General features: G+C 44.3%; 1 protein-coding gene across 5 annotated transcripts in view; it reads right to left on the bottom strand.

Moving 5' to 3' along the window:
• Positions 1–13,802, bottom strand: part of ANTXRL (ANTXR like) — an 87,543-nt gene that overhangs the window by 55,003 nt on the left and 18,738 nt on the right. For all 5 annotated transcript variants that reach the window (XR_012159932.2, XM_073353021.2, XM_078853782.1 and 2 more), the window contains exons 5-9: positions 13,769–13,802; positions 11,344–11,423; positions 10,897–10,965; positions 10,632–10,712; positions 10,467–10,527 (exon numbers count right to left, since the gene is read on the bottom strand). Coding sequence is in view for 4 of the 5 variants with exons in the window: in XM_073353021.2 (XP_073209122.1) it covers positions 10,467–10,527; positions 10,632–10,712; positions 10,897–10,965; positions 11,344–11,423; positions 13,769–13,802 (325 nt within the window). In the remaining variant the exon portion in view is untranslated. The remainder of the gene's footprint in view (positions 1–10,466; positions 10,528–10,631; positions 10,713–10,896; positions 10,966–11,343; positions 11,424–13,768) is intronic.

The following is a 13,802-nucleotide window of genomic DNA, read 5'->3' on the forward strand; positions in this document are numbered from 1 at the left end:
GCTAGGTCTGGCTGCCCAGGATGCAGCCTTGACGCTGAGCCAAGCTGAGCAGCTATTTGTCTCCCTATCCCAGTATCATTTCCTTTCCTGTCCATGGACAGGACAAGCGAGCACACTCCTCAGAAGCAGCTGACTCTCCTTGCCACCGTGGCCTTGTCAGACCTTTAAGCAGCATCTGGCCTCAGTCAGTATTTGAATTGGCGACCTTCCAGAAAACAACCCCTTTGGGTGCTAGAGGAAGTGGTGCTGGCTTGTCAGTAGGTGGCACTCTTCCGAGCCACTACAACCAGGATGGGAGGGTCCTTCTACAGGATCTCAGCGCTATGCAATGGAGTTCAGCCCGCGAGGCCAGAGGGTGATCTTTAAAGGGCCAGGATTCTATGGAAGGAGTGGCCGGAGCCACCTGTAGCAGGCCAGCCCCAGGTACCAAGACCAACTGTTTGGCATTTAGTGACTTTTGAAAGTGTGGCTCTGCCGTATGCCTAGATGAAAGATGCTATGATAACATGATGGGTCTGATTCGGTTCGCACTAGTCCTGATTTCCTCCCGAGTGACTCCACTTTGGTTGACACCCATGTGAATGAGGGAGGCACCAGGCAACTATGCATGACAACTCAGGGCACAATATTCCTCCCAGACCCGCATGGGAGATCTCCTCACCAATATGCTTCTATCCCAGCAGCAGCTCCATTCCCAGAGAAATGGCAGAGTGGAGACTCCTCCCCCACACAATGCCGATTAGAGAGGAGAGTTTTGCCTTGGTACAAACCCTGGTGAAACATGACCTTTCTATCCACACAAGAGCCAACCTGTGCGAGCCTCGTGGGAGTTACAAAGAGATTGGCAGCTGCCATTTTCCTTCACGCTCTCTCTCCCTCTCTCCCGCACCCTGTCCCCAGCAGAAACAAACGGTGGCCCAGGAAAAGGCCGGCCACATCAGATGCTCCCCAGCTGTCTGCTGGTCAGATCGCTAGCACACATTAAAGCAGGTGCTCTGGCTTATGTGGCTTCTGTTGTGAAGGGGGGAAAAAAAACAAAAACCTGTGATATTTTTCCTTCATAAGTAACTGTGTTTTGCTCCCGTCAGCAGGAAATGCCTCTTCAGGCTTTTCAGCTCAATTGCCCCCACCTGTCACCTAAGCAAGCACAGAAGAGAAGAAGGTAGGAAGGATGGTCTAGTGGACAGAGCACTGGACTCGGCCTTAGGGGCCTGGGATCATTTCCATCTCTGCAACAAGCTGCTGGCATGATCCTGGGTAAGTCGCTTCTTCAGTGCCTCACTTCTCTGTCTCTAAAATGGGGACTGTATTTCCCCCATAGCAGTGACTGGTCTGGGAGATGCTCAGACACTCCAGTGGTGAGGGACATGTGGGACTGAAAGGGGGGTTGCCTTCATCCATTAGCAAACCTGGATTCGAAGGCAGCGGAAATTTCCAACTTCCCCACTAGATCCCAGGGGAATAAGAAACAGCTTCTGTTTCTAACAGAGCCTGATCGGAAAGGCACACAGACTTTGACGTGTTTGAAATGGGAACCCTAGATCACCAGACAGCCCGCATCTTTATAATGGGCTAAACCCAGTCATAGGATCATAGAAATGCAGGGCTGGAAGGGACCTCGAGAAGTCAAGTCCAGCCTCCTGCGCTGTGCCAGGACCAAGTAAACCTACACCATTCCTGACAGGGGTTTGATCAACACTTCCAGTGATGGGAACTACCTCCACTACCTCCCTTGGAAGCCTATTCCAGAGCTTAACTACCCTTAGAATTAGAAAGTTTTCTGCAATATCCAACCTAAACCTCCCTTGCTGCAAATTAAGCCCATTGCTTCTTATCCTACCTTCAGTGGACATGGAGAACAATTAATCACCGTCCTCTTTTATACAAGTCCTTAAGATATTGGCAGACTGTTGTCAGGTCTTCTTTTCTCAAGACTAAACATGACCAGTTGTTTTTCAACCTTTCCTCAGAGGTCAGGTTTTCTAACCCACCCATAGCCTGAACTCCCCTGATCTCGGAGGATGTTTGTAATCCCGCTGCACATACAGTTCTGAATCTTGCAAGTGGCCCCTATATATACAAGGCACTGACCCAAGACCTCCAGCCGAACCCTCCCCAACCTTGGGATGTCCAAAATTCTGGATCTAAGTTCCGCAGCATGTGGCCATCTTTACTTCTTAGTGCTCTTGCCTAAATTCAGTGGAAAAGAAGGGTAGATTTTTTCAGTCTTTCTTTTCATGTTTACCCCACTTCAGTGGTTTAAACCTTCAACCCACAGGACAGCACGACTGAACATGGGACCGGCCCACAGTGTGTGCATTAGAAATGGAAGCTGCTTACGGACTGCACAATCAATGGGCCACTTTGCTCTCACTGGGCACACAAAACTCTTATTGTCATAGACTGTTGTGCACTTGGAAGGAGAGAAAATTAATCCCCATTATAATAACAATGCAAGTTCTATGGGGAGAGCAGGCCTCTAAATAGGAATGAGAGACCCACCTAATAGTGTAACCCTGTTGCTTGCTGTTTGGGTCTACTAGGGACTGCTATTAGCCAAGATGAGCAGGGATGGTATCCCTAGCCTCTGTTTGCCAGAGGCTGGGAGTGGGCTGCAGGGGATGGATCACTTGATGATTACCTGTTCTGTTCATTCCCTGTGGGGCACCTGGCATTGGCCACTGTCGGAAGACAGATTACTGGGCTAGATGGACCTTTCGTCTGACCCAGTAGGGCCATTCTTATGAGCATGGAAACTGACTTTGGAGCTAAAATCTCAAACTTGTCAACAAAGATTCCTCCATCACTTGGAGTTTTTACATTAAGATATGATGTTTCTTTCTAAAAAAATATGCTCTGACTCAACCACCAAGATATGGCTTATATGACTCGATGAATATGGGCTTGGGGCAGGAATCACAGGGTGAAATTCCCTGGCCTATATTATCTTCTGGCTTTAAAATCTATGAGGTTCAAGGGGTGCAATGCAACTCCCAGAGAAGAAGCAGGATGCAGGATTGTAGTGCAACTCCCTGTGCCATTAGCATGGGGTGTTAGGGCCCCTCGATCCTTTTAACTGTGGAACCCATAGCTCCTTCAGTGACCCACCCCTGGCATTGCCCTCCACACTAGCTGAAGTGGTATGCACCCAAACATTCCCTTGCTGTGCTGAGAAACCCAGCAGGGTAACTGCCCGCGAGCCAGGACATGAAACCAACCAGGACACTTCAGTGTCTGAGCTGACTCAAACGTAACCAGCTTCCATAGTGAAAAAACGCACCAGTTTGCTACAATTTCTTTCAGAGCCAGAGCCTCAGCTGGTGTAAATCAGCATTGTTCAACTGACTTAATTGGAATGATGCTGGTTTACCCCAGCTGAGGTTCTTCCCCAATGGTTGCAAATGGGTGATTTGGGGTTTCCTCTGACGCATCCAGCACAGGCCATTGCTAGAGGCAGCAGCCCAGTGCTAAGACCCAATATGGCAAATACTCCTCATCCATAGAATAAACAAGTGAAAGGCCCAGCGCCACACCATACTCCCCTGTCTGTGTAGCAGGTTGGCACGGACATCAACCTGGATGAGATGGGAATTCTGCTTTTACTAGTCTACACTCCTGCTGAAATTGCAATGGCTGGAGATCTGAGGAGCTGTCAGTTGTGACAGGGAGGACGCAATGCACAGGGCCTATGGATCGGATACAACCACAGCCAAATGGACACGGAGGAGACCGTTCCCTCGAGTCTCCAGTCATTCCCATTGTGACACCATGGTTTGCCACTCACTCCTACGCACCGAACAGAGGTGAAGTCTGACCCAGGAGCTCCAATCCCCAAGCCGTCATTAGCTCATCCCCCTCTTGGGTACACTCCTCGGGGGACGTGGTACCGTGCCACGATAGCCAAGCATGGCCCAGGGGGTGTCATGGTGAGGGGTGAGGATGGACTCTTCCTGCCAGGCTCAGGGTGCGCCGTAGCCACTAGGGTAGAATTCCATTGACATCAGTGGGCCTGATTCTCCTGTGACACTGGCATAAATCAGGGCTAAATCCATGGGACCCAATAGTCACCCTGGGGCAGAACAGCATAAATGAGATGAGAATCAGGCCGACTGATTTCAGTGGAGTTGTACCTGATTTACCGCAGTCTGAGTGAGATCAGAATCAGGCCCAAGATACCTTTGTTTACCACATTTAATAATGGATTAAATAATTTCCTTAGGACATTTACTTCAGCAACTGCAAACCAGCGTACATGCTCCAAGCCATTCTCCTTATTCAGCCCAGACTCACGGGGCCTCATCCTGATTCTGCTCTCACTTGCACTGGAGTAAATCAGGAGTGACTCCTCTGAAGTTAATGAAGTGACCCCAGCGCAAACAAGAGCAGGATCAGACCCTCCTGTCCTCAGTTAAGGCTTTGCAATGTGGCAATGGGGCTCCGGTGTCTCATAAAATACATTTCAAATGTGGTATCGTACAAAGTTCTTAAGAACTACAGATGCAAATGAGCCTCAGCTAGGGCAGCAAGTTAGCCCTGCAACCAAAAGGTTAAGGCCCAAAGACATGCTTCCTTACGGACATATATGTACTCCTGTGCTTACTACCAAGTTTCATCTGGATCTGCAAAGGCAGTGGCTCAGGTGACTGCTAAGAGTTTGTGTGGATCAGTACTCCATGATCTAAGACTGCATGCTAGGAGAGGGCACTGGTTTTCTGCTCTGGTGTTCTACAGAGACAATGCAAGATTTAGGGGAACGTGAAGAGCTGGAAAGATATTTTGGAGAGAAAAAGGAGCTCCTGTAGTGAACAGCCCATCTGCAAAAGCAGAGCTGCACATGGGAAATACCTGCAACAGCTTCAGTGCTGTGTATTAATGCATGTAGCCCATATTCTACCATCAGTTACTCACTTTCTGCTCCCAGCAAAGTCATTCAAGGCAAATTTTTCAAAGGTGTCTAAGTGTCTTAGGAGCCCAAATCCCTTTGAAAGTCGATGGGACAGGTCCCTAAGTCACTCAGGCACCTTTGAAAATTGTACTCTCAGGCCCCAATTTAAGCATGTGCTTAAACCCATCCCACTCAGCAAAGCACTTAGAGAGAGGATTTCCAGAGTGTCTACAGGATTTAGATGCAGAAGTCCAATGGGACTGATGCACCTAAATCCCTTTGGCACTTTGGAAAACCTCCTCCTTAAATACATGCTGAAGTTTAAACCGGTGCTTCAAACAATGGGGCTCAGGCACATGCCTAAAGTTAAGCGTGTGCTTTGGTGCTTTACTGCAGAAGGATGGTCTGAATCAGGGAGCTGAACGCACAGAAGTGGGCCTGTTTATTATGTCATGATTTGCATCAGCACCCAATGCTCCTTAAAATAAATTAAAACAGGGCCAAGTTTAACTCTCTGTTACCCCAGTATTAACCTGCATTAACTCCAGTGACGATAATCAAGTTACTCCGAGCCTGATTCATATCATGCATCAGTTTACACTGACATAAACCAACTTACTTCACTGCAGTTACTCCTGATCAGAATCAGAGACGGCTCCTTGACACCAAGGTAACTGACAGCAGCGTTTGACCCAGAATGTGAACGTGGGTTACACTCCCCTCTCGGCGCATGGCACACTGTAGTGACAGCTGTACATGTATATCCTTGCATACCAAGTCTTGCCCTCTGACCCGTTTCTTCAGCCGCTAACTTCAAAATGATCTCACCATCTGGGCAAGACGATATTGGTTTTGTCCGTACAGAAAAGCAACACGTTAAAATGAAACAGCTGTTTGCTTTGCTGAAGGAACAGGCTTTCAAATACAGCAGCCACAAAGGTGTAATTACTATTAATGTTTGTGGGTTTTTCTTTTTAAAAAACACCATCACTGTGACTACAGAGGACTCTAAATGCAAAATGTTCACAGTAATGGCCTCATCTGGGAGTTTAATCTTGTCAAGACAGTTTATCCGTCCTGCCCTTCCTCTCACTGTCACTGCAACTTTGCACAGATGCTTGCTAAAGCAGCCCAGAGCCCCCATAATAACCTGTCCACATGAGCACATGGGGAACAATATAGTTTCAATAACAGTCTTGTATGGAAATGTAAACAGTCAAGGCTGGATTGTGTTGTTGCTATTGAGCAGTCCCCCCTTCAGATGCTATGGAGCATTAATATATTCGGGATGATGGCCTGTTGAAATGGCTAATTCTATTTAATTTTGGGCCCTGGCTCTGGCTGCGTCCTTTTCTTTCTTAGTTACTGTCAGAATCTAGATTGTTGCTTTTGACAAGACAGCGAAGGGAAAAAGGTCAGCAGTGAAATAACTGGGCAGCGCTGGCAGCGAGATGGTGGGCTGAAGCTGGTGCGCCATGGCTGTGCTGTCGGCTTCGCTTCTCTGACTCTGATGAGGAGCTGACTGCTTGCATCCACACCTGGGAGTTGACGGGGCCAGCAGGATGCCACATCCAGCAAAACCTTTCAATCACATCTGTGTACCGAGAGCCTAATCAAAGCAATGATGCTGTCAAACAGCAGACCCAGCACCTCCAATTCCACACTGATCGCCTGTTTACAGGCTGCATGTCTTGGTCACTTTCAATCAGAGGGAACAGAAAGACCTAAGTGCATTTCCCCACATAAGGAACTATAAATTTGCAGGGTCAAAAAGAATTAAGCATCAGAGAGCTGTCATAACCCGGCTAGATCAATTTGTAAATGGATGTACCAGCCAGCTCCATCTCAGACATACAGCCCCCAGACTGGAACTAGTCAGAATTCAGCTAACGCCACGTAGCAGTCATTTCCTCAGCAATTTATTAAACCACTGGCACCTCAAAAGCGAACCTGAGATCATTGCTAAATAGTAAATACCATATAATGGTAATTATTGTTCATAATGAACAGGCAAAACCTGCTGTGGTCCCTATTCAAGCAAAAGTCCCATTGACTTAGTAACACAGAATCTGGCATTATAGAATAAAGATTAAAATTGTCAGTAAGAATTATGAATAACCCCCCAATTAACCACTACGCCCCCACTTTGGTGAATTTCATGCAAAATGCATGGCTGGCTCCAGGATGTGCATATTTCAGCGCTGAAAGCAAACAAGCTTTACTGTTGGTTTAAGGAAATTTCCAAAAGATCTAGAGATAGGAATTTATATGTACATATCTGTGTGTGTGTGTGTATCTATATATCTGACTGTCTGTACTATATCTCTGTGTGTGTGTGTGCATATATGAGTTAGACGTTAACAAAGATGAAGTAATAAACTGTATAAATTACACTGCATTTAAACAAAATAACAACTGTATATTGTTGTCCAGGGATATTGATGCAGGTAAGGATTTGCCACTTTATCAAGGTTTTTGGATCCTCCAAATATTTATTAATAGGCACAGAGCTCATACAGAACCATGAGCAGTGGCCCCCGCTTCAATGAAATGACCCATCAGCACTGTGCAAATAACTGATTGTTTTGCTGAATTTTGATTGAATTTTAAAGTGTTTCGGGCTGACCCAAAAATAACATTTTTCAGAAATGTTCAGCAAATCAAAAAATTTGAAAAAAAAACATTTTGGCTCGAATTAAACATTTTGCTCACCTCGAAAGTCACATATGTATTTCAGTTAATCTTTTAATCTATTTCCGTCAACAAAATGGGGAAAGTTGTAGAACTAATAAACCAGGAAGAGAAACTGGGAAAAAATTTTCTTGAAATATGGCTTTTTTTAAAAAAAAAAAAAAAGAAGAAGAAGAAGAAGAGAGAACTGTTCAAGAAAAATTATCAACTTTGCAAAATCTTTCATTTTTCATGAAATTTTCATAACTGTTTTATCAAAACGTATAAAAGCATGTTATTGAAATGGTTACTGAAATTTTTCATTTGACAAAACCAGGTTTTCAGCAAACAAACAAATCTGAGAACCATTTCCATACACATTTATATTGAAAATGTTTGCCAAATAAATAAAACAAAAAATGGGTCCATTTCAAACCCTTATTAATTGAAAACAGCTTTGAAATTTTGTGGTTTTTCACCAAGTTTTTCCTCTGTTTTTTGACCAGCTCTACTAGGATTTTTTTTTTTAATCAGTAAGCTTCCATTTTTAATAATTCATGGATAATGTCTTGTGGCAAATATCTTCTCCGCCTTTTCTCCTTTGGGAATATTCAGAAGAATAGCGGAAACACCAGAGGATGTTTTAAAATGAAATATGTAATGCAGTATCCTCCAGCAATTGACGTGTGGGAATGAAGACTGAACAAAAATTTCTCTTCTCTGCAATATTTACTATATTTTCCTCAAATTACATCTTTGGTCTGACATGCTCGGAATCAGCTTTCATGCACCATTGCTATTTTATATGTGCTCATTTTTGTAATGGATAAGCAAATGAATGCAAGACAGTAGCATAAGCTCTAAATAACCATGCTGTAAATTATACCTTACAGCAAGCTTATGGTGTCATTATTACTCTGCTGCAATAGTCTTCTAAACAGACAAAAACACAGCAAATGAATTGCTAACACAAACCAGAAGGGTTACATGTTCAATATACTAAACACGAAAGGCATGTCATTAGCACCAGCTCCCCTGGGGATACTTTCATTTACCAAACACACTAGCAATTCTTTCATTACGAATATGCAAAATGCTATTTTACAAACCACCAAGTATCTTGGTCTATGCAGTTCATTATTTCTGTTTCAGTAAAGCTCCGATCACCTTTCCTTAAACCTGAAATATCCGTGTGTGTTTTACAAAATCATCGCTTTGACTGCTTGCAGTTTCTAATAGAGCCAAACACTCTAGTATTTCCTGAACATTGTGACACAGGTTGCAAATCTATTGGTACAGTAAGTGGGTCTTTTGTTCAGAAAATAAGCAGCACTTGGCATTCTTCAGATGAAAGGCAAGATATGAGGTGTCTTCATTATTATTTTCATTATTATCAGTAAAAAGAAAAGGAGTACTTGTGGCACCTTAGAGACTAACCAATTTATTTGAGCATAAGCTTTTATGAGCTACATGCATCCGATGAAGTGAGCTGTAGCTCACAAAAGCTCATGCTCAAATAAATTGGTTAGTCTCTAAGGTGCCACAAGTCCTCCTTTTCTTTTTGCGAATACAGACTAACATGGCTGCTACTCTGAAACCTGTCATTATTATCAGAGCTGGTCATCATTTTCCAAATTTTGAAATTTTGACAATATTTCAGTATGCTGGGAAAAGATCAGGAAAAATGTAAACAAAATTGCCATTAAATTTCCTTATGTTAATTGACCAGTTATATTGCTGGTCAAAAATTTTTGAATTTGAAAAAATAATAAATCAGGAAACATTTTTGGAAAATGGCTCACAATCTTTTGACCTTCGTAACCAACTTAATACTTTCCATTCTGGAGTCCTTAGCCAGGTATAACGCCTACTGATTTCAAGGGAGATTTTTCCTGAGTAAGGACTGTTGGATTTCAGCCACACAATACTATAATTTCATGCAAAGTACTTTCCAAAATCTTTTCCATGATTGTAACACTTGAGCATGCCCCTGTTTCTGCAAACCCTTCCTCGTATAAATATCTTCCCCTGATGCATGCAAAATCATATCACCTTGTGCTTTACTCATGCTTAATTTTCAAGCAAAGCAAGGCTGGGCCTACGTCAGACTGTGGATGGGAGGTAACCAGAAATGGGCTAGCAGGAACAAGCAGCCTGAAAACTACTCAGTTAGTACAGTGATGGGTGTGGCTTCTAAACCCAGACAAAGCAATCTTTACTCATTTGAGTAGTCCAATTTAAGTCACTGGGACTACTCACATGAGTAAAGATTGCTTATATATATGAGGGCTATAAGAGCAGAGCCTAATATTGTAATAAATGGCTGAAATTTTCAAAGTTGGCTTGGGGATATAGGAATCTAGGTCCCAAAATGACATAACCAACCAGAAGCCTAAATCCCATTGCCTTTCTCTTACAATTTGGTTCCTAAGGACCAGATCCTCAAAGCTATATCGGTGCCTAAAGATACAAACAGGCATCTAGTGGGGTTTTCAAAAGCACCTATGCAGGTGGGATGCCAATGGGAGTAAAGAGCCTAAAACCCTTTGAGGATCTGTGCCTAGGTACCTCTCTGTATCTTTAGGTACCCAGACACCTTTGAAAATCCAGCCATGAGTCACTTTGGAAAATGAGATAGGCTCCTAAGTCACTTGGGCACATTTGAAAACACTACCCCAATGCCTACTCATTTCAGTTCCCTTCAGTGACTTTGAAAAGCTGAGCCTATCTTTACATTTGTAGCTTCCTTCTTGAGCTGAGCATGGACTCACTAGGCCTTATCTAAAGCCCAATGGGAGACTTTCCATTGACTTTCATGGGCTTTGGATCTGGTGCTTTTGTAGGGAGCTATCAGACATTTTTGTAATTCCACTCTCATTTGCCATATCATTTGATTTCAATATAAGCTCACCTCCTGCACAGACACTGGATGGTTCAGCTGCCAGGATCTCAATACAGGATTTCTTCAGAATCTAAGAGATGAAGATAATGGGATTTTTGATCATTGGTGTTGTTTCGCCACTTAATGAATGTGGGAAAGGGCGCATTTCTCTCGCTTTTGGAATACCCCACTCACCGAATCAATTGTGCCTCTCAGGGCATAAAAGCCGCCAGTTACCGGGAAAACGTGATCAATGCTGTCAGCAATTGTCGACAGCTGCAAAGAAAGACCATCATAAATGCACAAGACAAACAAAATTGCAGCATCTAAAACCGAGCCTATTTGCTGACAGGCAGAGCTCTGACAGGTATGGATTTATGCACTGGTAATTAAGTAAATGACCTCATTTGATGCTGTGAATGGGTGGAGAGAACAAAAAAAAGAAAAGTTCCCAAATTACCTGAGTTTCATTAAAGTCTTTCACTCCAACACAATAAACGATAGCTCCGAGGCTTCTGGCTCTGTCGGCCTACATGAAAGACACCATTACATGCAAAGCCACGTAAACTGGAACCAAGAGCAGATGCTCACAAGTTTGACATGAACCACTTAGGGTATGTCTACACTGCAATTAAAAACCCGCTGCTGGCCGGTGCCAGCTGACTTGGGCTCGGGCAAAGGGCTGTTTAATTGCAGTGCAGACGTTCAGGCTCAGGCTGGAGCCCAGTTTCTAGGACCCTGCAAGCTAGGAGAGTCCCAGAGCTGGGGATGCCGCCCAAACGTCTATGCCGCAGTTAAATAGCCCCGGGAACACAAGGTCAGGTCAGCTGGCATGGGCCAGCCATGGGTGTCTAATTGCAGTGTAGACATACCCTTAGCAACTTGGGTAAACTCAATGAGGACTTACTTCTTTCTCAGCATAATAAAACTGAACCTCTTGCAACTCCCCATCTGTGAGAGCAATAATCACACTAGCTGTCCGGAGTCCTGCAGGGGTGAGAGTGAAAATGGCTGGGGTTAGGTATGGCTGTTACAGAAGCTTTGGCAATGGATAAATAAGTTTAGGCAATGCATCCTTCTTTGCTGACAAATGAATACAGAGCTCTGAAGCTCAGCTGATGTACAGTGACTGCAATGGAGCTATGCCAATCTATGCCAGCTGAAGATCTGACCCAGAACAGTGTGTTATGAGCCAAATCCTGCTCATCTTCATCATACAAGCAGCACAAGGGAATCAATGGTTTCAGAGTAACAGCCGTGTTAGTCTGTATTCGCAAAAAGAAAAGGAGGACTTGTGGCACCTTAGAGACTAACCAATTTATTTGAGCATAAGCTTTCGTGAGCTACAGCTAGCTCATGAAAGCTTATGCTCAAATAAATTGGTTAGTCTCTAAGGTGCCACAAGTACTCCTTTTCCTTAAGGGAATCAGTGTGAGTCGGGAGGGTACTGCTCCAGCAGCATCCATGCACAGACCTCCCCAGAAGCCTGCTGCCTCAGGTCACCCCTTTTCCTGCCTGGATCCCACTGAGGATCCTCCAGTGAACCTTGTGGTGGGGTGAGGCCAGAGGGAGAAGAGAGGGGGGAATCGCCCCTTGACAAGCATTTCTGAGTGTGACCATTGCAGAGAAAGGCAGCAGGGATCTGTGGTTCAGGGGGTTCATTTATAGAAGGGGATGCCAATTCCTGTGCCATGACAGAGCAAGCTGGGGTGATCTCCCTAAGGGATGCATCCTGCCATCCCAATGCCTCCTCCTGCAGGTCAGAGGGGAGCAATTCCCCCGCCCCCACCAAGGTGAGTATAGTGAGCAGGATTTGTGTGAGAACTCCTGCATTTCTTGTGCAAGAATGCGCACTGAAGTCAGTGGGGATTCCAGGTGTGCAAAGAATGCAGGAGCAGGCCGAGGGGATAAAATTCACCCATGCGTGGTGATCCAGCACATAGTTGATGCACCCCTTACATCCCACCTAAATCTTCAAAATAGGTCTTAAGGGGTGTGCCGGCTTTGTTCCAGACGAGTTTTAGCCACAGTGAGTAGCCAAGTATACAGCAGAGCAATGTACAGCCAAATATAGCGCTCTAGCACAATTACTCCCAACCAGTACGTAAATTGTGGCTCAGACACACATCTGATGTCACTTCTTAGGTCCAGCAGTTAAAATACGAGCAGTGGGGAAGACCAGGGAAGTTGTTTTTTAAAATAATTTCTTTCCGTTTCAAATGTCTTTCCAGTATTACCGGAAATTTAAGAGCCTGATGAGTTTTGACAGGTTTCTTATGCCGTGCAGTCCTTGCCATGTCATGTCATAGCCACAAACATGAAGCCTTAAAAGTGACCTGCAGCTGGGAAAAATGGGTCTTGACCTCGCTTTTTTTTTTTTTTTTAAATAGTTGAAGAAGGCTGGAAAGATCGTTGCTGTTATTTTATGTTTTACATTTTGTTTCTTCTTCATACTTTACTTTGTCATGTCAACTCTTTTTTTCCCTGGAAAACTAGTAGGTTCATTGACTGAATGAGAGGAGAGGCCATTTTTATGCAGGCTCTTCAGAACTCTGTTTTTCTTAACACCTACTTAACTCAAACACCAGAGAAACTCTTGGGAGAAGGGCACTTTTGTTAAAACCTCACCACTAATTCAATTAGGATCCTAGTGAGTGCCTAACCCATATCTCTGCATCCTTCCAGGAGACCTCCAGCAACATAGGGAAGAAAAGTCTTGACATCCCTGATATAGCCAAGGTAAAATGCAAGCAGGAAAAAGACATTCTTTAAATGTTAAGCCACCTTTATGCACAGAAGCAAAAAAGGACACAAACATACTCCCCCACCCTACTTTAGGTTACTTTTAAGTTCAGAAGGATGGAGAGCCTGATCCCAAGCCCAATGAAATCAATGGGACATCTCCGACTGAATGCAATGGGTGTCAGATCGCACTCACAGCAATGTTGACAGTCAAATGAGAGTTTGGGGTACATCAGGCAGACAAGATTGGGTGCTTCAAAATGGAATGATACATGTAAAGCCCAATACTTCTAGACTGCGTCCAATCAGATGAGCAATTACGAGGCTCACTGCATGGAGCACTGGATGCAATTCTCCAGCCTGTGTTATGCAGGAAGTCAAGACTAGAAGATCACAGTGGTGCCTTCTGGCCTTAGAATCTATGAATTTGAAAGCAGGGCTTTAATCAAGCTGGAATGGAAAGACGGAGTAATACTAGCTCCTCCCCCAACATTTCTTTCTTCCACGGGTTAATTACAGGTCATGCTGACAACCCCATCCTCCCCAGCTTCTCAATGAAAATAAATTATGGCAGTGATAAGTGTCCCTACCTCCATAGTTTTCATGGTAAATCTGTTCATTTGC

Source organism: Lepidochelys kempii, chromosome 7 (assembly GCF_965140285.1).
Source record: "Lepidochelys kempii isolate rLepKem1 chromosome 7, rLepKem1.hap1, whole genome shotgun sequence".
In the NCBI taxonomy this organism is placed as follows: Eukaryota; Metazoa; Chordata; order Testudines; family Cheloniidae; genus Lepidochelys; species Lepidochelys kempii.